This window comes from Ascaphus truei (assembly GCF_040206685.1).
Source record: "Ascaphus truei isolate aAscTru1 chromosome 3 unlocalized genomic scaffold, aAscTru1.hap1 SUPER_3_unloc_4, whole genome shotgun sequence".
Classification (NCBI taxonomy): Eukaryota; Metazoa; Chordata; class Amphibia; order Anura; family Ascaphidae; genus Ascaphus; species Ascaphus truei.
This window is the reverse complement of record NW_027453827.1, coordinates 373,428-397,280: the sequence shown is the minus strand read 5'-3', so window position 1 is coordinate 397,280 and position 23,853 is coordinate 373,428. Positions and strand designations below refer to the sequence as shown.

Sequence of the window (23,853 nt, the reverse complement as noted above, 5' to 3'; positions counted from 1 at the left end):
TAACCCTGCACAAGCTATCGTGACAAATACAACCTCAGATGAACAACAACACATGACATATTACTCTGTCATGATTTATTTTACAAAAATAAAGCCAAAATGGAGAAGCTATGCGTGAAAAACTAAGTACACCCTTACTGCTTCCATAGGAATTAAGATGCTAAGTAGCAGACAGGTGCTGCTAATCAAATGCCCTTGATTAATTGATCATCCGCAAGTGTGACCACCTCTATAAAAACTGAAGTTTTAGCAGTTTGCTGGTCTGGAGCATTCAGGTGTGTTAACACAATGCCAAGGAGGAAATACATCAGCAATGATCTTAGAGAAGCAATTGTTGCTGCCCATCAATCTGGGAAGGGTTATAAGGCCATGTCCAAGCAATTTAAAGTCCATCATTCTACAGTGAGAAAGACTATTAAAAAGTGGAAAACATTAAAGACAGTTGCCAATCTTCCCAGGAGTGGACATCTCAGCAAATTCACGCCAAGGTCAGACCGTACAATGCTCAGAGAAATTGCAGACTCTACAGGCCTCAGTTAGCATGTTAAATGTTAAAGTTCATGACAGTACAATTAGAAAAAGACTGAACAAGTATGGTTTGTTTGGAAGGGTTGCCAGGAGAAAGCCTCTTCTCTCTAAAAAGAACATGGCAGCACGGCTTAGGTTTGCAAAGTTGCATCTGAACAAACCACAAGACTTCTGGAACAATGTCCTTTGAACAGACGAGACCAAAGTGGAGATGTATGTCCATAATGCACAGCGCCACGTTTTGGTGAAAACCAAACACAGCATATCAGCACAAACACCTCATACTAACTGTCAAGCATGGTGGTGGAGGCGTGATGATTTGGGCTTGTTTTGCAGCCACAGGACCTGGGAACCTTGCAGTCATTGAGTCGACCATGAACTCCTCTGTATACCAAAGTATTCTAGAGTCAAATGTGAGGCCATATGTCCGACAGCTAAAGCTTGGCCGAAATTGGGTCATGCAACAGGACAATGATCCTAAGCACACCAGCAAATCTACAACAGAATGGCTGTAAAAAAAAAGAATCAAGGTGTTGCAATGGCCCAGTCAAAGTCCAGACCTCAACCCGATTGAAATGCTGTGGCTGCACCTTAAGAGAGCTGTGCATAAACAAATGCCCACAAACCTCAATGAACTGAAGCAATGTTGTAAAGAAGAGTGGGCCATAATTCCTCCACAACGATTTTGGCTTTATTTTTGTTAAATAAATCATGACACGGTGTAATATGTCATGTATTGTTGTTCATCTGAGTTTGTATTTACCTAATTTTAAGAAGGAACAGATAATTGCTATTATGTCCTAATATGTAAACCATAGAATTCAAAGAGTGTGTACTCGCTTTTTCACACCACTGTACATTTACAGCACTGCAGCCAATACTGGGCTGCAGAGCTGACACTTCACGTTTTCCCAATATAACTCAGGGGCACCCAGCCGGGAATAATACCTTTTTTTACTGGCCTGGGTACCCCCTCACCGTCACATAAATCTTTGTACTTTCGAAGAGTTCACTGCTACCCTTGCCTCCACAGTCTTGTCTTGAAGTCTTGGTTCCTACAGTAGCTACTCTGTTTCTGACCCGGCTATCTCTTGGACTCCGCTGTTCTATACTCCTGACCATGGCAAGCAACGACGATCCACACCTTTCCAACCAAGACCTCGGCAAACATACCACGACTATCCTCATCTCTCCAATCCTGACCACGGCTAATAGTACCTGCATCGATCCGCACCTCTGCAACCCAGACCTCTGCAAATATCTTCCCTATCCTTACCTCTCCAACCCCGACCCGGCTACCTCGACCAATCTACACTCCAGACGCGCCCTCACGGCTGTGAGTGGCGTTATACATCTATCCCCACCTTGGCCTCACGGTCACGCCTTGGGTGTGGTGAGCGCTCCATTACAGTATGCTCAGCCGCACAAACATGGACCCAGCTGAGCTGGGGCGAGACTTGAGCATGCATGCCAGAATGTTTTCAAAAATTGAGAAATATTTAGAGCAGAACGACTGACGCATGGATCTATTACAGCAGAATCTTCTGTCTCTCACTGACCAGGCGCAAGCCCCTCTTTCTAGTCCTGTTCTTTCGTCACGTCACCCCTTATGCCCATGACTTTGACTTCTGAACCCCGACTTCCGACACCTAATCTTTATGGTGGAGATCCCCACGGGTGACGAGGGTTTTTGAACCAATGCTTAATTCAGTTAGAACTTATGCCATCTCGTTTCCCTTCTCAAAGATCCAATGTGGCGTACTTCATTTCGCTACTCACCGATGATGCCCTGGACTGGGCTTTCCCCATCTGGGAACAAAGATTGGACCTCACACAGGATATTGGACACTTCGCGGGGGAATTTCGCAGAGTCTTCGACACACCTGGTCGCAAGGTAACTGCGGCTTCTCTTTTTCACATTTCCCAGGGGAATCGACCTGTCGCTAGATATGCCCTTGAGTTCCGAACTATCGCGGCTGAGACCGTATGGAATAACGAGGCATTGTCGGCCGCCTTCTGGCAAGGTCTCTCTGAGACTCTAAAGGATGAACTTGCTGCACAAGAGCATCCTGCGGATTTCTAGAAGCTTATCGCCTTATGCATCCGCGTGGATCAACGGTTGCCGGAAAGGAAATCCGAAAGATCCCGCCATTGCCAATTTTCTCTGAGATACCATTCTCTTCACGCTGCTACATCTGAATCCCTTCAGCCAGATATTCCTGAGCCCATGCAACCAAGTGGTAATAAATGATTCCCAATGAGATTCAGGGGAATCACATTGGGAACACTCTCCACCTCCCCCATCACAAAGAAAGCCTTGCCAACCAGGACCTTAATCCCTGTTTCGCTTACTTACCTTACTTACTTCGCTTACTTTAATACCACTGCCCTAGCATTTGTGGATTCCGGGTTGGGAGACAACTTTATTGATCAAGGCTTCGCTGAAAGGAACAACATCCCTCTCGTCCACAAGAGGTACCCGATTGGCTTATAAGCTATTGATGGTCGTCCAATACAACCAGCCTTCATATCTCTATAGACTACTCTCTTCCATTGAAGACCATACGGAGGAGATTCATCTGGATGTCATTCACACCCTATCTGTCAAAGTGATCCTCAGCCTTCTGTGGCTTCAACGTCACAATCCCTGAATAGATTGGACCGATAAGGAACCTGTCCAGTGGAGCTCTTTTTGTTCTGTAAACTGCGCTGTGTCCACCAAAAAGATTTGCGGGCTGGCTGCTCCTGAAGAAGAAAAGAGGTCCTATACCCGAGGTATACGTCGAATTCTGCAATGTTTTTGGCAAGGCACGGTCAAAGGTCCTGCCGCCGCATTGTCATTTCGACTGTCCCATTGACCTTTTTCAGTTCCCCCAAGGGGAAGCTCATATCCTCTCTCTTCCAGAGACTAAAGCCATGAGAGACTATATTCAGGAGAATCTTCAAAAAGGCTTTATCCAGAAATCTTCTTCTCCAGCTGGAGCCGGGTTCGGATCGATTATAGAGGTCTTAACCAAATCACCATTAAGAATCGCTACCCCTTAACTTTGATTTCGGAACTTTTCAATCGCCTTCAAGGGGCTACCATCTTCACCAAATTGGACTTGCGTGGTGCCCACAATTTGGTGAGAATTAGCCAGGGTGACGAATGGAAAACGGCCTTCAACACACGAGACGGCCATTATGAGTACCTTGTCATGCCCTTTGCTCTCTGTAATGCCCCTGCCATCTTTCAAGACTTCGTCAACGAAATCATCAGAGATCTTCTCAACCTTAACTAGGACGACATAATGATCTTTTCCAAGTCCGTTCAAGAACATGTCGGCCACGTCAAACAGGTACTATTACACCTTTGTGAAAACCATTTCTTCGCCAAACTGGAAAAATGTCACGTCCTTCAAACTTCCACGGCTTTTCTGGGATATATCATCTCTGACATCAGTCTCACCATGGATCCAACTAAGGTGAAGGCTGTCCTGGATTGGCCAGGTCCTACAACTCTTAAGGCTGTACAACGCTTTCTGGGCTTTTCTAATTACTATTGCAGGTTCATTCAGAATTTCTCATCTGCCTCCATTACAGCCTTGACAAAGAAAGGTGCGCATCCTACTTCTTGGTCGCCGGCAACCATTCCAGCTTTTGATCACCTGAAAAACGCTTTAGTTTCTGCACCTATCCTCATCCATCCGGATCCTAAACTACCATTCACCTCGGAGGTAGATGCATCTGATGTCAGAGCCGGAGCCATTCTATCTCAAAGAAGGACACCCCAAGCCAGACTCCATCCCTGTGCCTTTATCACTAAAAAATGTTCTCCTGCTGAGCAAAATTATGATATAAGTAACCTGGAACTCCTTGCTATTAAGATAGGGCTGGACGAATGGAAGCATCTCTCAGAGCAGCGGTGCGACAACTGGGGGTCGCGACCCCCACGGGGGGAGAGAGACTGCCGGCGGGGGGGGGCGCAGGGTTTACAGAGGCCCCGCACGCTTCCCGAAGGCACTTAAATTAAGTGCCGGGGGAGCTGCAGGGCCTCTGTAAACCTTTACTTAATAGGCTCCGGCGGCTTCCTTCCTGCGTCGCCATGGCAACGTGGCATCAAAATGACGCAGCGAGGTCATGTGACGTCACGTTGCTATGGCAACATGACGTCATGACGCCGGAGCGCAGGTAAGTGGGGGCGCGGGAGTGAGGGGACCGTCGGCAGGGGGGCGCAGGGAAAAAAGTTTGCGCCCCCCTGTTTAGAGGACACAGAGAACCCCATCACCATCTTGACCGACCATAAAAATGTACTGTACATCGAAGGCGCACGACGCCTACGTGGTCGACAAGCTCACTGGTCGCTTTTCTTTTCCCGTTTCAATTTTATAATTTATTTTTAACCAGTTCCAAAAATGTCAAAACCGATGCCCTTTCACGACAGTTTCTGGTTGACAACAAGACCGAGGATCGTCTTGAGTCCATACTCCCTTCTAAGTTCATACTTTCCGCTAATACGTTTGATGCACTGAATGAGATGCTACAAGACCAGTCTCCCATTCCACAGGATCTCGAAGTCCCGGAGGGTCGTCTCTTCACCTCATTACCATTCCAGAGGAAAGTTCTAGAATGGGGTCATTCTTAAAAGTTATCAGGACATCCAGGTACTAGGAGGACCACCGATCTTGTGGAGCGGACCTTCTGGTGGCCCGGCATTCAGAAGGACATTAAAAAATGTTGTTGCTGTAGTGCGTGGGTGTGGGGTTCCTTGTGCGCTTGCTCTGTCTTGCTCTGGGCCTGCTCTCATGTTCATGTCTCCTACCAAGAGTAGTGTAGTTTTTGGTTGGGGGATATACTATCACATAAATCCCTCAGAAATTTCGCTTGGCCTTCATTTGGGGAGTATACATTTACTAAGATTATTTCTACCCCTGAAAGGGAACCATGTAGAATTAAATATCTGCCTTGTGGGTCTGAAACCTTTTTGTTTAAAGTAAATGGGATATTGTGCGTGAATAGTACAGCTACCCCTCTTTTTTTTGCTGTGCAGGACGCATAGTATGCTTGAGGATAGACTCTTTTGAAGGTGTTTGGGGGGGTGTAGTGTTAAAGTGGGTCTCTTGGAGGAATAGAATATCTCCATTTGTTTTCTTGAGCTCTTGTAGAGAAAGTTTTCTCTTTATTACAGAATTCAGCCCCTTTACGTTTAGTGATACTAGTTATAGTGATGTTTTATTGTTCATTTTTCTTTTAATTGGATGAAGCCTTGTGTTCCCTCCACTTTCCCAAGGTGGCGGGCGGCCTATGCTCTTCCATTGTGTACTTGCCTAGGTGAAATCCTTGTGTATTATTGATGTCTGTGTCTCGAATTCCTCGGATCCCTAGTTGATCTGTACTGGGGGGGGAGGGGGGCTGGTAAGGAGAGGGGGCAACTGGAATGGGGGGGAAATTAAAGAGTAGAAAGGAAAAAGAAAAGAGAAAGTGGGCAATAACTAGGGTGACTGGGCGTCCCGGTTTTGCCGGGACAGTCCCATTTTTTTCTGGGCTGTCCCGGGTGACGGCCCATCCCGGAAATGTCCCGGATTTTGCCCCTGGTCCCGTGCGCGAGTCGGCGGCGGTGCGCGGGAGCAGTGTGAGGAGGATGTGGCGGCCGTGAGTATTTTTTTTTTCAATAGCAGGATGCCGGGGGGCGGGGCTTTAGAGTAGAAGCAGGGGATTGGTTGGAGGTCAGAGAATTCCGGGGGCGGGGCTTAGTACCGGGGGGGGGGGGGAGGATGTGCTGAGCTAAGAGGTGTGTGTGTGGTGTGTGTGTGTGTAAAACGGCGGCTGTAGGGGTGGATAGGGGGTGGGTGTGAAAAACGGGCTGGTTTGGGGGGGGGCTGCTGCAGGGGTGGTTTGTAAAAAACGGGCTGGTGAGAGGGTGGGGTGTAAAAAACGGGCTGGTGGGAGGGTGGGGTGTAAAAAACGGGCTGGTGGGAGGGTGGGGTGTAAAAAACGGGCTGGTGGGAGGGTGGGGTGTAAAAAACGGGCTGGTGGGAGGGTGGGGTGTAAAAAACGGGCTGGTGGGAGGGTGGGGTGTAAAAAACGGGCTGGTGGGAGGGTGGGGTGTAAAAAACGGGCTGGTGGGAGGGTGGGGTGTAAAAAACAGGCTGGTGGGAGGGTGGGGTGTAAAAAAACAGGCTGGTGGGAGGGTGGGGTGTAAAAAACGGGCTGCTGTGGGGTAGGGCAAATGGAGTGGTGTGGTGGGGGGAGAAGGGGTAAGGGGAGAAGGGAGAGAGGGGGGAGAGTATGGAGAAGAGGGGGAGAAGGGAGAGAGGGAGAGGGGGGAGAGAGGGGAGAGGGGGAGAAGGGAGAGGGGGAGAAGGGAGAAGAGAGAGGGGGGAGAAGGGAGAGAGAGGGGGGTGAAGGGAGAGAGAAGGGAGAGAGAAGGGAGAGGGGGGGAATGAGGAGGGGAGGGGGGTGTTATGAGGAGGGGAGGCTGGAGTTATGAGGAGGGGGAGATGCAGGGGGTGGAAGAGATGAGGAGGGGAGAGGTATGAGGAGGGTGAGATGGGGGGAGTGGAAGAGGATGAGGAGGGGAAGATGCGGGGAGTGGAAGAGGATAAGGAGGAAGGGATGCGGGGAGTGGAAGAGGATGAGGAGGGGGAGATGCGGGGAGTGGATGAGGAGGGGGAAATGCGGGGAGTGGATGAGGAGGGGGAGGGGGAGATGCGGGGAGTGGAAGAGGATGAGGAGGGGGAGATGCGGGGAGTGGAAGAGGATGAGGAGGGGGAGATGCGGGGAGTGGAAGAGGATGAGGAGATGCGGGGAGTGGAAGAGGATGAGGAGATGCAGGGAGTGGAAGAGGATGAGGAGGGGGAGATGCGGGGAGTGGAAGAGGATGAGGAGGGGGAGATGCGGGGAGTGGAAGAGGATGAGGAGGGGGAGATGCGGGGAGTGGAAGAGGATGAGGAGATGCGGGGAGTGGAAGAGGATGAGGAGATGCGGGGAGAGGAAGAGGATGAGGAGATGCGGGGAGTGGAAGAGGATGAGGAGGGGGAGATATGAGGAGGGGGAGGTATGAGGAGGGGAAGGTATGAGGAGATATGAGGAGGAGATATGAGAGGGAGATATGAGGAGGGGAGGGGCTGTGTGTAGGTAAGTGGCTGTGTGTTTGTCACTGTGTGTGCACGTATATTGGGGAGGGAGGTTGAGTTTATGTTATGTTAAGAATTGGAAATACATTTTGAAGTAGTAATCCTCCCTCCGAACTGGGCATTCCTGGCCAATAATGCCCTGGCTGTAAGAGTTGAAGGGCCCAAGCAAAGCCCCCACCTCTATACGCACAAACACACACTGCAGCCCCCACCTCTATACACACAAACACACACGGCAGCCCCCACCTCTATACGCACAAACACACACTGCAGCCCCCACCTCTATACGCACAAACACACACTGCAGCCCCCACCTCTATACGCACAAACACACACTGCAGCCCCCACCTCTATACACACAAACACACACTGCAGCCCCCACCTCTATACACACAAACACACACTGCAGCCCCCACCTCTATACGCACAAACACACACTGCAGCCCCCACCTCTATACGCACAAACACATTGCTGCCCCACCTCTATACACACAAACGCACACTGCAGACAGGGTTGCCACCTTCTATTGAAGGCTAACCCGGACATAACAACATGTTTTAGATCTATTTATTATATATTTATCTTGCCTTTGGCTGTATCCTCCCCTCCAAATTCCGTCAACATGGCTGCGCGACGTCACGTAATACACATTGCCATAACAACGAGACACTCCGTGATGTCACGCTGCATCAAGTTGACATGACAACGGGACGCATTATAGCGCCGAGGCATCACGTGATGCCCCATTGTCATGGCAACATGTCACCGCCTGACGTCAGTGTCTCGTTGTCATGGCAATGGGGTGCGTCATGTGATGTAATTTGTTTTAAAATTCTTTTTATAAATGTGTCCCGGTTTTTCATTTTGAAAATCTGGTCACCCTAGCGATAACTGCGCTCCAACATAGTGACCCTCACCACGCTAAGGGTGAGAGAGTTGGGCATAGTGCCCTCTGAAGACTTCTCCATGTGTCGCATTCCGGTACCCATTAGGGAGGACATGGAGCCCCCGGAGGTATCCACATAACCTAACCACATGTTATGTGGATATATATACACACACAGTATAGCCCTGTTCATTTAATATAACCATGTATCTGTTATCATAACTCTGTGCCCAGGACATGCGTGAGAACGAGAGGTAACTCTCACTGTATTACTGCCTGTAACACATTATAACTCTGTGCCCAGGACATGCGTGAGAACGGGAGGTAACTCTCACTGTATTACTGCCTGTAACACATGTTATAACTCTGTGCCCAGGACATGCGTGAGAACGAGAGGTAACTCTCACTGTATTACTGCCTGTAACACGTTATAACTCTGTGCCCAGGACATGCGTGAGAACGAGAGGTAACTCTCACTGTATTACTGCCTGTAACACACGTTATAACTCTGTGCCCAGGACATGTGTGAGAACGAGAGGTAACTCTCACTGTATTACTGCCTGTAACACGTTATAACTCTGTGCCCAGGACATGCGTGAGAACGAGAGGTAACTCTCACTGTATTACTGCCTGTAACACATGTTATAACTCTGTGCCCAGGACATGCGTGAGAACGAGAGGTAACTCTCACTGTATTACTGCCTGTAACACGTTATAACTCTGTGCCCAGGACATGCGTTAGAACGAGAGGTAACTCTCACTGTATTACTTCCTGTAACACATGTTATAACTCTGTGCCCAGGACATGCGTGAGAACGAGAGGTAACTCTCACTGTATTACTGCCTGTAACACGTTATAACTCTGTGCCCAGGACATGCGTGAGAGCGAGAGGTAACTCTCACTGTATTACTGCCTGTAACACGTTATAACTCTGTGCCCAGGACATGCGTGAGAACGAGAGGTAACACTCACTGTATTACTGCCTGTAACATACGTTATAACTCTGTGCCCAGGACATGCGTGAGAACGAGAGGTAACTCTCACTGTATTACTGCCTGTAACACACGTTATAACTCTGTGCCCAGGACATGCGTGAGAACGAGAGGAAACTCTCACTGTATTACTGCCTGTAACACGTTATAACTCTGTGCCCAGGACATGCGTGAGAACGAGAGGTAACTCTCACTGTATTACTTCCTGTAACACGTTATAACTCTGTGCCCAGGACATGCGTGAGAACGGGAGGTAACTCTCACTGTATTACTGCCTGTAACACGTTATAACTCTGTGCCCAGGACATGCGTGAGAACGAGAGGTAACTCTCACTGTATTACTTCCTGTAACACGTTATAACTCTGTGCCCAGGACATGCGTGAGAACGAGAGGTAACTCTCACTGTATTACTGCCTGTAACACGTTATATCTCTGTGCCCAGGACATGCGTGAGAACGAGAGGTAACTCTCACTGTATTACTGCCTGTAACACGTTATAACGCTGTGCCCAGGACATGCGTGAGAACGAGCGGTAACTCTCACTGTATTACTGCCTGTAACACGTTATAACTCTGTGCCCAGGACATGCGTGAGAACGAGAGGTAACTCTCACTGTATTACTGCCTGTAACACGTTATAACTCTGTGCCCAGGACATGCGTGAGAACGAGAGGTAACTCTCACTGTATTACTTCCTGTAACACGTTATAACTCTGTGCGCAGGACATGCGTGAGAACGAGAGGTAACTCTCACTGTATTACTGCCTGTAACACGTTATAACTCTGTGCCCAGGACATGCGTGAGAACGAGAGGTAACTCTCACTGTATTACTTCCTGTAACACATGTTATAAATCTGTGCCCAGGACATGCGTGAGAACGAGCGGTAACTCTCAATGTATTACTGCCTGTAACAAACGTTATAACCCTGTGCCCAGGACATGCGTGAGAACAAGAGGTAACTTTCACTGTAATACTGCCTGTAACACGTTATAACTCTGTGCCCAGGACATGCGTGAGAACGAGAGGTAGCTCTCACTGTATTACTTCCTGTAACACATGTTATAACTCTGTGCCCAGGACATGCGTGAGAACGAGAGGTAACTCTCACTGTATTACTGCCTGTAACACACGTTATAACTCTGTGCCCAGGACATGCGTGAGAGCGAGAGGTAACTCTCACTGTATTACTGCCTGTAACACGTTATATCTCTGTGCCCAGGACATGCGTGAGAACGAGAGGTAACTCTCACTGTATTACTGCCTGTAACACATGTTATAACTCTGTGCCCAGGACATGCATGAGAACGAGAGGTAACTCTCACTATATTACTGCCTGTAACACGTTATAACTCTGTGCCCAGGACATGCGTGAGAACGAGAGGTAACTCTCACTGTATTACTGCCTGTAACACGTTATAACTCTGTGCCCAGGACATGCGTGAGAACGAGCGGTAACTCTCACTGTATTACTGCCTGTAACACACGTTATAACTCTGTGCCCAGGACATGCGTGAGAACGAGATGTAACTCTCACTGTATTACTGCCTGTAACACACGTTATAACTCTGTGCCCAGGACATGCGTGAGAACGAGAGGTAACCCTCACTGTATTACTGCCTGTAACACATGTTATAACTCTGTGCCCAGGACATGCGTGAGAACGAGAGGTAACTCTCACTGTATTACTTCCTGTAACACGTTATAACTCTGTGCCCAGGACAGACGTGAGAACGAGAGGTAACTCTCACTGTATTACTGCCTGTAACACACGTTATAACTCTGTGCCCAGGACATGCGTGAGAATGAGAGGTAACTCTCATTGTATTACTGCCTGTAACACACGTTATAACTCTGTGCCCAGGACATGCGTGAGAACGAGAGGCAACTCTCACTGTATTACTGCCTGTAACACGTTATAACTCTGTGCCCAGGACATGTGTGAGAACGAGAGGTAACTCTCACTGTATTACTGCCTGTAACACGTTATAACTCTGTGCCCAGGACACACGTGTGAACGAGAGGTAACTCTCACTGTATTACTGCCTGTAACACGTTATAACTCTGTGCCCAGGACATGCGTCAGAACGAGAGGTAACTCTCACTGTATTACTGCCTGTAACACGTTATAACTCTGTGCCCAGGACATGTGTGAGAGCGAGAGGTAACTCTCACTGTATTACTGCCTGTAACACATGTTATAACTCTGTGCCCAGGACATGCGTGAGAGCGAGAGGTAACTCTCACTGTATTACTGCCTGTAACACATGTTATAACTCTGTGCCCAGGACATGCGTGAGAACGAGAGGTAACTCTCACTGTATTACTGCCTGTAACACGTTATAACTCTGTGCCCAGGACATGCGTGAGAACGAGAGGTAACTCTCACTGTATTACTGCCTGTAGCACATGTTATAACTCTGTGCCCAGGATATGCGTGAGAACGAGAGGTAACTCTCACTGTATTACTGCCTGTAACACGTTATAACTCTGTGCCCAGGACATGCGTGAGAACGAGAGGTAACTCTCACTGTATTACTGCCTGTAACACACATTATAACTCTGTGCCCAGGACACGCGTGAGAACGAGAGGTAACTCTCACTGTATTACTTCCTGTAACACATTATAACTCTGTGCCCAGGAAATGCGTGAGAACGAGAGGTAACTCTCACTGTATTACTGCCTGTAACACACGTTATAACTCTGTGCCCAGGACACGCGTGAGAACGAGAGGTAACTCTCACTGTATTACTTCCTGTAACACATTATAACTCTGTGCCCAGGACACGCGTGAGAACGAGAGGTAACTCTCACTGTATTACTTCCTGTAACACATTATAACTCTGTGCCCAGGACATGCGTGAGAGCGAGAGGTAACTCTCACTGTATTACTGCCTGTAACACGTTATAACTCTGTGCCCAGGACATGCGTGAGAACGAGAGGTAACTCTCACTGTATTACTGCCTGCAACACACGTTATAACTCTGTGCCCAGGACATGCGTGAGAACGAGAGGTAACTCTCACTGTATTACTGCCTGTAACACGTTATAACTCTGTGCCCAGGACATGCGTGAGAACGAGAGGTAACTCTCACTGTATTACTGCCTGTAACACACGTTATAACTCTGTGCCCAGGACATGCGTGAGAACGAGAGGTAACTCTCACTGTATTACTGCCTGTAACACACGTTATAACTCTGTGCCCAGGACATGCGTGAGAACGAGCGGTAACTCTCACTGTATTACTGCCTGTAACACATGTTATAACTCTGTGCCCAGACCATGCGTGAGAACGAGAGGTAACTCTCACTGTATTACTTCCTGTAACACATGTTATAACTCTGTGCCCAGGACATGCGTGAGAACGAGAGGTAACTCTCACTGTATTACTGCCTGTAACACGTTATAACTCTGTGCCCAGGACATGCGTGAGAACGAGAGGTAACTCTCACTGTATTACTTCCTGTAACACGTTATAACTCTGTGCGCAGGACATGCGTGAGAACGAGAGGTAACTCTCACTGTATTACTGCCTGTAACACGTTATAACTCTGTGCCCAGGACATGCGTGAGAACGAGAGGTAACTCTCACTGTATTACTTCCTGTAACACATGTTATAAATCTGTGCCCAGGACATGCGTGAGAACGAGCGGTAACTCTCAATGTATTACTGCCTGTAACAAACGTTATAACCCTGTGCCCAGGACATGCGTGAGAACGAGAGGTAACTTTCACTGTAATACTGCCTGTAACACGTTATAACTCTGTGCCCAGGACATGCGTGAGAACGAGAGGTAGCTCTCACTGTATTACTTCCTGTAACACATGTTATAACTCTGTGCCCAGGACATGCGTGAGAACGAGAGGTAACTCTCACTGTATTACTGCCTGTAACACACGTTATAACTCTGTGCCCAGGACATGCGTGAGAGCGAGAGGTAACTCTCACTGTATTACTGCCTGTAACACGTTATATCTCTGTGCCCAGGACATGCGTGAGAACGAGAGGTAACTCTCACTGTATTACTGCCTGTAACACATGTTATAACTCTGTGCCCAGGACATGCATGAGAACGAGAGGTAACTCTCACTATATTACTGCCTGTAACACGTTATAACTCTGTGCCCAGGACATGCGTGAGAACGAGAGGTAACTCTCACTGTATTACTGCCTGTAACACGTTATAACTCTGTGCCCAGGACATGCGTGAGAACGAGCGGTAACTCTCACTGTATTACTGCCTGTAACACACGTTATAACTCTGTGCCCAGGACATGCGTGAGAACGAGATGTAACTCTCACTGTATTACTGCCTGTAACACACGTTATAACTCTGTGCCCAGGACATGCGTGAGAACGAGAGGTAACCCTCACTGTATTACTGCCTGTAACACATGTTATAACTCTGTGCCCAGGACATGCGTGAGAACGAGAGGTAACTCTCACTGTATTACTTCCTGTAACACGTTATAACTCTGTGCCCAGGACAGACGTGAGAACGAGAGGTAACTCTCACTGTATTACTGCCTGTAACACACGTTATAACTCTGTGCCCAGGACATGCGTGAGAACGAGAGGTAACTCTCATTGTATTACTGCCTGTAACACACGTTATAACTCTGTGCCCAGGACATGCGTGAGAACGAGAGGTAACTCTCACTGTATTACTGCCTGTAACACGTTATAACTCTGTGCCCAGGACATGTGTGAGAACGAGAGGTAACTCTCACTGTATTACTGCCTGTAACACGTTATAACTCTGTGCCCAGGACACACGTGTGAACGAGAGGTAACTCTCACTGTATTACTGCCTGTAACACGTTATAACTCTGTGCCCAGGACATGCGTCAGAACGAGAGGTAACTCTCACTGTATTACTGCCTGTAACACGTTATAACTCTGTGCCCAGGACATGTGTGAGAGCGAGAGGTAACTCTCACTGTATTACTGCCTGTAACACATGTTATAACTCTGTGCCCAGGACATGCGTGAGAGCGAGAGGTAACTCTCACTGTATTACTGCCTGTAACACATGTTAAAACTCTGTGCCCAGGACATGCGTGAGAACGAGAGGTAACTCTCACTGTATTACTGCCTGTAACACGTTATAACTCTGTGCCCAGGACATGCGTGAGAACGAGAGGTAACTCTCACTGTATTACTGCCTGTAGCACATGTTATAACTCTGTGCCCAGGATATGCGTGAGAACGAGAGGTAACTCTCACTGTATTACTGCCTGTAACACGTTATAACTCTGTGCCCAGGACATGCGTGAGAACGAGAGGTAACTCTCACTGTATTACTGCCTGTAACACACATTATAACTCTGTGCCCAGGACACGCGTGAGAACGAGAGGTAACTCTCACTGTATTACTTCCTGTAACACATTATAACTCTGTGCCCAGGAAATGCGTGAGAACGAGAGGTAACTCTCACTGTATTACTGCCTGTAACACACGTTATAACTCTGTGCCCAGGACACGCGTGAGAACGAGAGGTAACTCTCACTGTATTACTTCCTGTAACACATTATAACTCTGTGCCCAGGACACGCGTGAGAACGAGAGGTAACTCTCACTGTATTACTTCCTGTAACACATTATAACTCTGTGCCCAGGACATGCGTGAGAGCGAGAGGTAACTCTCACTGTATTACTGCCTGTAACACGTTATAACTCTGTGCCCAGGACATGCGTGAGAACGAGAGGTAACTCTCACTGTATTACTGCCTGCAACACACGTTATAACTCTGTGCCCAGGACATGCGTGAGAACGAGAGGTAACTCTCACTGTATTACTGCCTGTAACACGTTATAACTCTGTGCCCAGGACATGCGTGAGAACGAGAGGTAACTCTCACTGTATTACTGCCTGTAACACACGTTATAACTCTGTGCCCAGGACATGCGTGAGAACGAGAGGTAACTCTCACTGTATTACTGCCTGTAACACACGTTATAACTCTGTGCCCAGGACATGCGTGAGAACGAGCGGTAACTCTCACTGTATTACTGCCTGTAACACATGTTATAACTCTGTGCCCAGACCATGCGTGAGAACGAGAGGTAACTCTCACTGTATTACTGCCTGTAACACGTTATAACTCTGTGCCCAGGACATGCGTGAGAACGAGAGGTAACTCTCACTGTATTACTGCCTGTAACACATGTTATAACTCTGTGCCCAGGACATGTGTGAGAACGAGAGATAACTCTCACTGTATTACTGCCTGTAACACGTTATAACTCTGTGCCCAGGACATGCGTGAGAACGAGAGGTAACTCTCACTGTATTACTGCCTGTAACACACATTATAACTCTGTGCCCAGGACACGCGTGAGAACGAGAGGTAACTCTCACTGTATTACTGCCTGTAACACACGTTATAACTCTGTGCCCAGGACATGCGTGAGAACGAGAGGTAACTCTCACTGTATTACTGCCTGTAACACACGTTATAACTCTGTGCCCAGGACATGCGTGAGAACGAGCGGTAACTCTCACTGTATTACTGCCTGTAACACATGTTATAACTCTGTGCCCAGACCATGCGTGAGAACGAGAGGTAACTCTCACTGTATTACTGCCTGTAACACGTTATAACTCTGTGCCCAGGACATGCGTGAGAACGAGAGGTAACTCTCACTGTATTACTGCCTGTAACACATGTTATAACTCTGTGCCCAGGACATGTGTGAGAACGAGAGGTAACTCTCACTGTATTACTGCCTGTAACACGTTATAACTCTGTGCCCAGGACATGTGTGAGAATGAGAGGTAACTCTAACTGTATTACTGCCTGTAACACGTTATAACTCTGTGCCCAGGACATGCGTGAGAACGCGGGGCGACTCTCACTGTATTACTGCCTGTAACACGTTATAACTCTGTGCCCGGGACATGCGTGAGAACGAGAGGTAACTCTCACTGTATTACTGCCTGTAACATGTTATAACTCTGTGCGCAGGACATGCGTGAGAACGAGAGGTAACTCTCACTGTATTACTGCCTGTAACACATGTTATAACTCTGTGCCCAGGACATGTGGGAGAACGAGAGGTAACTCTCACTGTATTACTGCCTGTAACACACGTTATAACTCTGTGCCCAAGACATGCGTGAGAACGAGAGGTAACTCTCACTGTGTTACTGCCTGTAACACACATTATAACTATGTGCCCGGGACATGCGTGAGAACGAGAGGTAACTCTCACTGTATTACTGCCTGTAACACACATTATAACTCTGTGCCCAAGACATGCGTGAGAACGAGAGGTAACTCTCACTGTATTACTGCCTGTAACACGTTATAACTCTGTGCCCAGGACATGCGTGAGAACGAGAGGTAACTCTCACTGTATTACTGCCTGTAACACACGTTATAACTCTGTGCCCAGGACATGCGTGAGAACGAGAGGTAACTCTCACTGTATTACTGCCTGTAACACGTTATAACTCTGTGCGCAGGACATGCGTGAGAACGAGAGGTAACTCTCACTGTATTACTGCCTGTAACACATGTTATAACTCTGTGCCCAGGACATGCGTGAGAACGAGAGGTAACTCTCACTGTATTACTGCCTGTAACATGTTATAACTCTGTGCCCAGGACATGCGTGAGAACGAGAGGTAACTCTCACTGTATTACTGCCTGTAACACGTGTAACGGTATTTCTGGCCCGGCCTGACCCACCCAATCTCACATTGGCCCCTGTGGTCTAACCGGACCCCATTACAGTGTGGATATGTCATATGGTGCACCTGCTGGCTACAGGACTCCTGAGTCTCCCGCATGATGGTGTGTGGGGAGGACCCGTCAGACAGGCAGCTGAGGTAGTGTGCTGAGCCTCACCTAGTTCCAGTGCAGCGCCTCCACCTCACCAGGGTCCCTGCGTCCGCATGGGGATGATCCTGGCGAGGAACTCCTCCGTGGTGCTCCTCTCTGTACACTCATTCTTGACAGATACACGAGAGGGTTTCTGGCTGAACTCATCTTTATTGATACGGCAGGGCAACTGCCCTCCACAAGGAGTATCTTCAGCCGCTCATCTCGCCAGTGCTCCCTTTAATTAGGTATGTCACCTAGATCAGGGATTCACTATTCCCGCAGGAATCACTGTCCTGTGCCAGGTCCCTGGACACAGCCTCCCATGGAGTTATTACAACATAACTGACTCAACTCTTTCAGCAGAACTTGAACTAGACAGCAACTAGAACTCCTCCCAGACTTGAACTAACTTTAGAACACAGTGCTGTGCCTTATGTAAGCTTCTGAGGCTGACACATCTCTGACATCACTAACCATGGAGTCAGAGCATGTGACCAGTCCCAGCCATACACAGAGCACCCCACCAGGGTGTGAGGGGAAACCTCCATAATTACTGCTGGCATGCCCACACTTACCAGGCCTTACTGCCAGCAGGAGAGATGACTGTAGGCATTTTACATGACCGCTACACACGTTATAACTCTGTGCCCAGGACATGCGTGAGAACGAGAGGTAACTCTCACTGTATTACTGCCTGTAACACATGTTATAACTCTGTGCCCAGGACATGCGTGAGAACGAGAGGTAACGCTCACTGTATTACAGCCTGTAACACATGTTATAACTCTGTGCCCAGGACATGCGTGAGAACGAGAGGTAACTCTCACTGTATTACTGCCTGTAACACACGTTATAACTCTGTGCCCAGGACATGCGTGAGAGCGAGAGGTAACTCTCACTGTATTACTGCCTGTAACACACGTTATAACTCTGTGCCCAGGACATGCGTGAGAACGAGAGGTAACTCTCACTGTATTACTTCCTGTAACATGTTATAACTCTGTGCCCAGGACATGCGTGAGAGCGAGAGGTAACTCTCACTGTATTACTGCCTGTAACACACGTTATAACTCTGTGCCCAGGACATGCGTGAGAACGAGAGGTAACTCTCACTGTATTACTGCCTGTAACACGTTATAACTCTGTGCCCAGGACATGCGTGAGAACGAGAGGTAACTCTCACTGTATTACTGCCTGTAACACGTTATAACTCTGTGCCCAGGACATGCGTGAGAGCGAGAGGTACAGTAGAGGCAACGTTTATTCTAACATTTGCTGTAAACTAGCCGGGTTACATGCTGGGTATGTGCTGGGTATGTGCTGGGTATGTGCTGGGTATGTGCTGGGTGTGTGCTGGGTGTGTGCTGGGTGTGTGCTGGGTGTGTGCTGGGTGTGTGCTGGGTGTGTGCTGGGTATGTGCTGGGTTTGTTCTGGGCTAGTTTGAGGCACGTTTAAGGCATTTCTGCATTGACTAACGACCCATAGGATTAACAAAGCAGGGATCCCTGGCAGTCCAATTCAGTTTGAATGGGACTGCCAGGGACCCCCGCTGTTAATCTGATAGGCCATTAATCAATGCAGAAATGCTGGGGCTAGTTTAAGGAAAGTTTAAGGCATGTACCCAGCATGTACCTGGGTGTTTCCTGTTTTTTTGGGGGAATTGCCACTGGTTTTTGTTCGAATAAGAGTTGCCTCTACTGTAACTCTCACTGTATTACTGCCTGTAACACACGTTATAACTCTGTGCCCAGGACATGCGTGAGAACGAGAGGTAACTCTCATTGTATTTCTGCCTGTAACACACGTTATAACTCTGTGCCCAGGACATGCGTGAGAACGAGAGGTAACTCTCACTGTATTACTGCCTGTAACACATGTTATAACTCTGTGCCCAGGACATATGTGAGAACGAGAGGTAACTCTCACTGTATTACTGCCTGTAACACATGTTATAACTCTGTGCCGAGGACATGCGTGAGAACGGGAGGTAACTCTCACTGTATTACTGCCTGTAACACACGTTATAACTCTGTGCCCAGGACACGCGTGAGAACGAGAGGTAACTCTCACTGTATTTCTGCCTGTAACACACGTTATAACTCTGTGCCCAGGACATGCGTGAGAACGAGAGGTAACTCTCACTGTATTACTGCCTGTAACACATGTTATAACTCTGTGCCCAGGATATGCGTGAGAACGAGAGGTAGCTCTCACTGTATTACTGCCTGTAACACGTTATAACTCTGTGCCGAGGACATGCGTGAGAACGGGAGATAACTCTCACTGTATTACTGCCTGTAACACATGTTATAACTCTGTGCCCAGGACATGCGTGAGAACGAGAGGTAACTCTCACTGTATTACTGCCTGTAACACGTTATATCTCTGTGCCCAGGACATGCGTGAGAACGAGAGGTAACTCTCACTGTATTACTGCCTGTAACACATGTTATAACTCTGTGCCCAGGACAGGCGTGAGAGCGGGAGGTAACTCTCACTGTATTACTGCCTGTAACACATGTTATAACTCTGTGCCCAGTACATGCGTGAGAACGAGAGGTAACTCTCACTGTATTACTGCCTGTAACACATGTTATAACTCTGTGCCCAGGACATGCGTGAGAACGAGAGGTAACTCTCACTGTATTACTGCCTGTAACACACGTTATAACTCTGTGCCCAGGACATGCGTGAGAACGAGAGGTAACTCTCACTGTATTACTGCCTGTAACACACGTTATAACTCTGTGCCCAGGACATGCGTGAGAACGAGAGGTAACTCTCACTGTATTACTGCCTGTAACACGTTATAACTCTGTGCCCAGGACATGCGTGAGAACGAGAGGTAACTCTCACTGTATTACTGCCTGTAACACACGTTATAACTCTGTGCCCAGGACATGCGTGAGAACGAGAGGTAACTCTCACTGTATTACTGCCTGTAACACACGTTATAACTCTGTGCCCAGGACATGCGTGAGAACGAGAGGTAACTCTCACTGTATTACTGCCTGTAACACGTTATAACTCTGTGCCCAGGACATGCGTGAGAACGAGAGGTAACTCTCACTGTATTACTGCCTGTAACACACGTTATAACTCTGTGCCCAGGACATGCGTGAGAGCGAGAGGTAACTCTCACTGTATTACTGCCTGTAACACGTTATAACTCTGTGCCCAGGACATGCGTGAGAACGAGCGGTAACTCTCACTGTATTACTGCCTGTAACACATGTTATAACTCTGTGCCCAGGACATGCGTGAGAACGAGAGGTAACTCTCACTGTATTACTGCCTGTAACATGTTATAACTCTGTGCCCAGGACATGTGTGAGAACGAGAGGTAACTCTCACTGTATTACTGCCTGTAACACGTTATAACTCTGTGCCCAGGACATGCGTGAGAACGAGAGGTAACTCTCACTGTATTACTGCCTGTAACACGTTATAACTCTGTGCCCAGGACATGTGTGAGAACGAGAGGTAACTCTCACTGTATTACTGCCTGTAACACGTTATAACTCTGTGCCCAGGACATGCGTGAGAACGCGGGGCGACTCTCACTGTATTACTGCCTGTAACACAGTGTATAAATAATATATACACACAGCATACACACACTGTACCTGTCAGGAAGTGTAGGGCCTCCTGCCAATCCTCACACACGGACGTCACCCTTTCCAGAACTCGCAGAGACATGCACAGCTCCTGCCGACCCCTGGGTGACAAAACATGACAAAGTCACACTGTACTGTGTGTGTGTGTTATACAGAACCTGTACACTGTACTGTGTGTGTGTGTTATACAGAACCTGTACACTGTACTGTGTGTGTGTTATACAGAACCTGTACACTGTACTGTGTGTGTGTGTTATACAGAACATAAGGAAGAACTAAGAGACAGCAGTAAACAGGGAGGGAGAGATTAGACATACAGTATGGATAGAAAGGAGACAGCACTAAGCAGAGAGAGAGAGAGAGATTAGACATACAGTATGGATAGAAAGGAGACAGCCCTAAGCAGAGAGAGAGAGAGATTAGACATACAGTATGGATAGAAAGGAGACAGCACTAAGCAGAGAGAGAGAGAGAGATTAGACATACAGTATGGATAGAAAGGAGACAGCCCTAAGCAGAGAGAGAGAGAGAGATTAGACATACAGTATGGATAGAAAGGAGACAGCCCTAAGCAGAGAGAGAGAGATTAGGCATACAGTATGGATAGAAAGGAGACAGCACTAAGCAGAGAGGGAGAGAGATTAGACATACAGTATGGATAGAAAGGAGACAGCCCTAAACAGAGAGAGAGAGAGATTAGACATACAGTATGGATAGAAAGGAGACAGCCCTAAACAGAGAGGGAGAGAGATTAGACATACAGTATGGATAGAAAGGAGACAGCACTAAGCAGAGAGAGAGAGAGATTAGACATACAGTATGGATAGAAAGGAGACAGCCCTAAACAGAGAGAGAGAGAGAGAAATTAGACATACAGTATGGATAGAAAGGAGACAGCACTAAGCAGAGAGACAGATTAGACATACAGTATGGATAGAAAGGAGACAGCCCTAAACAGAGAGAGAGAGAGAGAGAGAGAGAGAGATTAGACATACAGTATTGATAGAAAGGAGACAGCCCTAAACAGAGAGGGAGAGAGATTAGACATACAGTATTGATAGAAAGGAGACAGCCCTAAACAGAGAGGGAGAGAGATTAGACATACAGTATGGATAGAAAGGAGACAGCACTAAACAGAGAGGGAGAGAGATTAGACATACAGTATTGATAGAAAGGAGACAGCCCTAAACAGAGAGAGAGATTAGACATACAGTATGGATAGAAAGGAGACAGCCCTAAACAGAGAGAGAGATTATACATACAGTATGGATAGAAAGGAGACAGCCCTAAACAGAGAGAGAGATTAGACATACAGTATGGATAGAAAGGAGACAGCCCTAAACAGAGAGAGAGATTAGACATACAGTATGGATAGAAAGGAGACAGCACTAAACAGAGAGAGAGATTAGACATACAGTATGGATAGAAAGGAGACAGCCCTAAGCAGAGAGAGAGAGATTAGACATACAGTATGGATAGAAAGGAGACAGCACTAAGCAGAGAGAGAGAAAGATTAGACATACAGTATGGATAGAAAGGAGACAGCCCTAAACAGAGAGAGAGATTAGACATACAGTATTGATAGAAAGGAGACAGCCCTAAACAGAGAGGGAGAGAGATTAGACATACAGTATGGATAGAAAGGAGACAGCACTAAGAAGAGAGAGAGAGATTAGACATACAGTATGGATAGAAAGGAGACAGCCCTAAACAGAGAGAGATTAGACATACAGTATGGATAGAAAGGAGACAGCACTAAGCAGAGAGAGAGAGATTAGACATACAGTATGGATAGAAAGGAGACAGCCCTAAACAGAGAGAGATTAGACATACAGTATGGATAGAAAGGAGACAGCCCTAAGCAGAGAGGGAGAGAGATTAGACATACAGTATGGATAGAAAGGAGACAGCCCTAAGCAGAGAGAGAGAGATTAGACATACAGTATGGATAGAAAGGAGACAGCCCTAAGCAGAGAGAGAGAGATTAGACATACAGTATGGATAGAAAGGAGACAGCTATAGGTAGGGACCTCGCTCTAACCCCTTGGTGGTGGAGGCGTGCTGCCTAGGGAGTAAATCGATAGATATATACGGGAGTATCTGGAGAGATACACAGAAAGAGTCCCCTTGTAGGCGCACCGCAGACCGTTATAGAATAAATGTGGTCAGGGGTGAAAATACTGCAGACCCAATATAATAATGTGGTTTGGAGTGATAAACTGTGTACAAAAATACGTTTATTAATAAATATGCTTTAAAAACGTGTGTGGTGTTGTAATTCCTATAATAAAAATAGACAGATAGTCTATGTTTCTACTCTGGTCACCCAGTTGATATAAGTAGCAGAATATGACTGATGGCAATATGCATGTGCTACAAATCAGATATACTCTCAGTGGTGAAGCCGGTTATGGGATACAGATCAGAGGGTATGGGGATTGTAGTTTCACTGTATATGCTTGGTAGCTATTGGTTGAGATAAATTCCCAAATACCATAGATGGAAGAGGAAGACAGGATTAGTAAAACCTGTTTAATCTGTCTCTGTAACCCGGCAAAATCAAAGTATACCAGTTAGTTAATGTTTATAAAATAGCTGTTTGTACCATAGTAGAAGGAGTAGAAGTAGCTATCGTTACTCCTCACATAGCTCGTAGTGGTATATTCTGAGAAGTGGCTAAATCTTACTACGCCTGTGTCATATAGGTTCACTGGCAAATGCATACCTGGTAATGTGTGTAGTAAATGTCTCTGTTTATACATCCACTATTAAAATAATACCAGTTGGTAGGCTAACTCTGTAGTGCAGTTATCAGAGGGTCTAGAGGGGCTGAGTGCCACTATGATTGCTTCCTATACGCCGCTCGTGGTTGTAATGTG

The 23,853-nt window shown here is 47.3% G+C and overlaps 1 protein-coding gene across 1 annotated transcript in view; it reads right to left on the bottom strand.

The window, feature by feature from the left end:
• The window catches only part of LOC142473341 (dynein heavy chain domain-containing protein 1-like), a 434,059-nt gene that overhangs the window by 64,063 nt on the left and 346,143 nt on the right, over nucleotides 1-23,853 (bottom strand). The window contains exon 27 of the mRNA XM_075580578.1: nucleotides 20,984-21,075. Coding sequence (XP_075436693.1) covers nucleotides 20,984-21,075 — 92 coding nt within the window. The remainder of the gene's footprint in view (nucleotides 1-20,983; nucleotides 21,076-23,853) is intronic.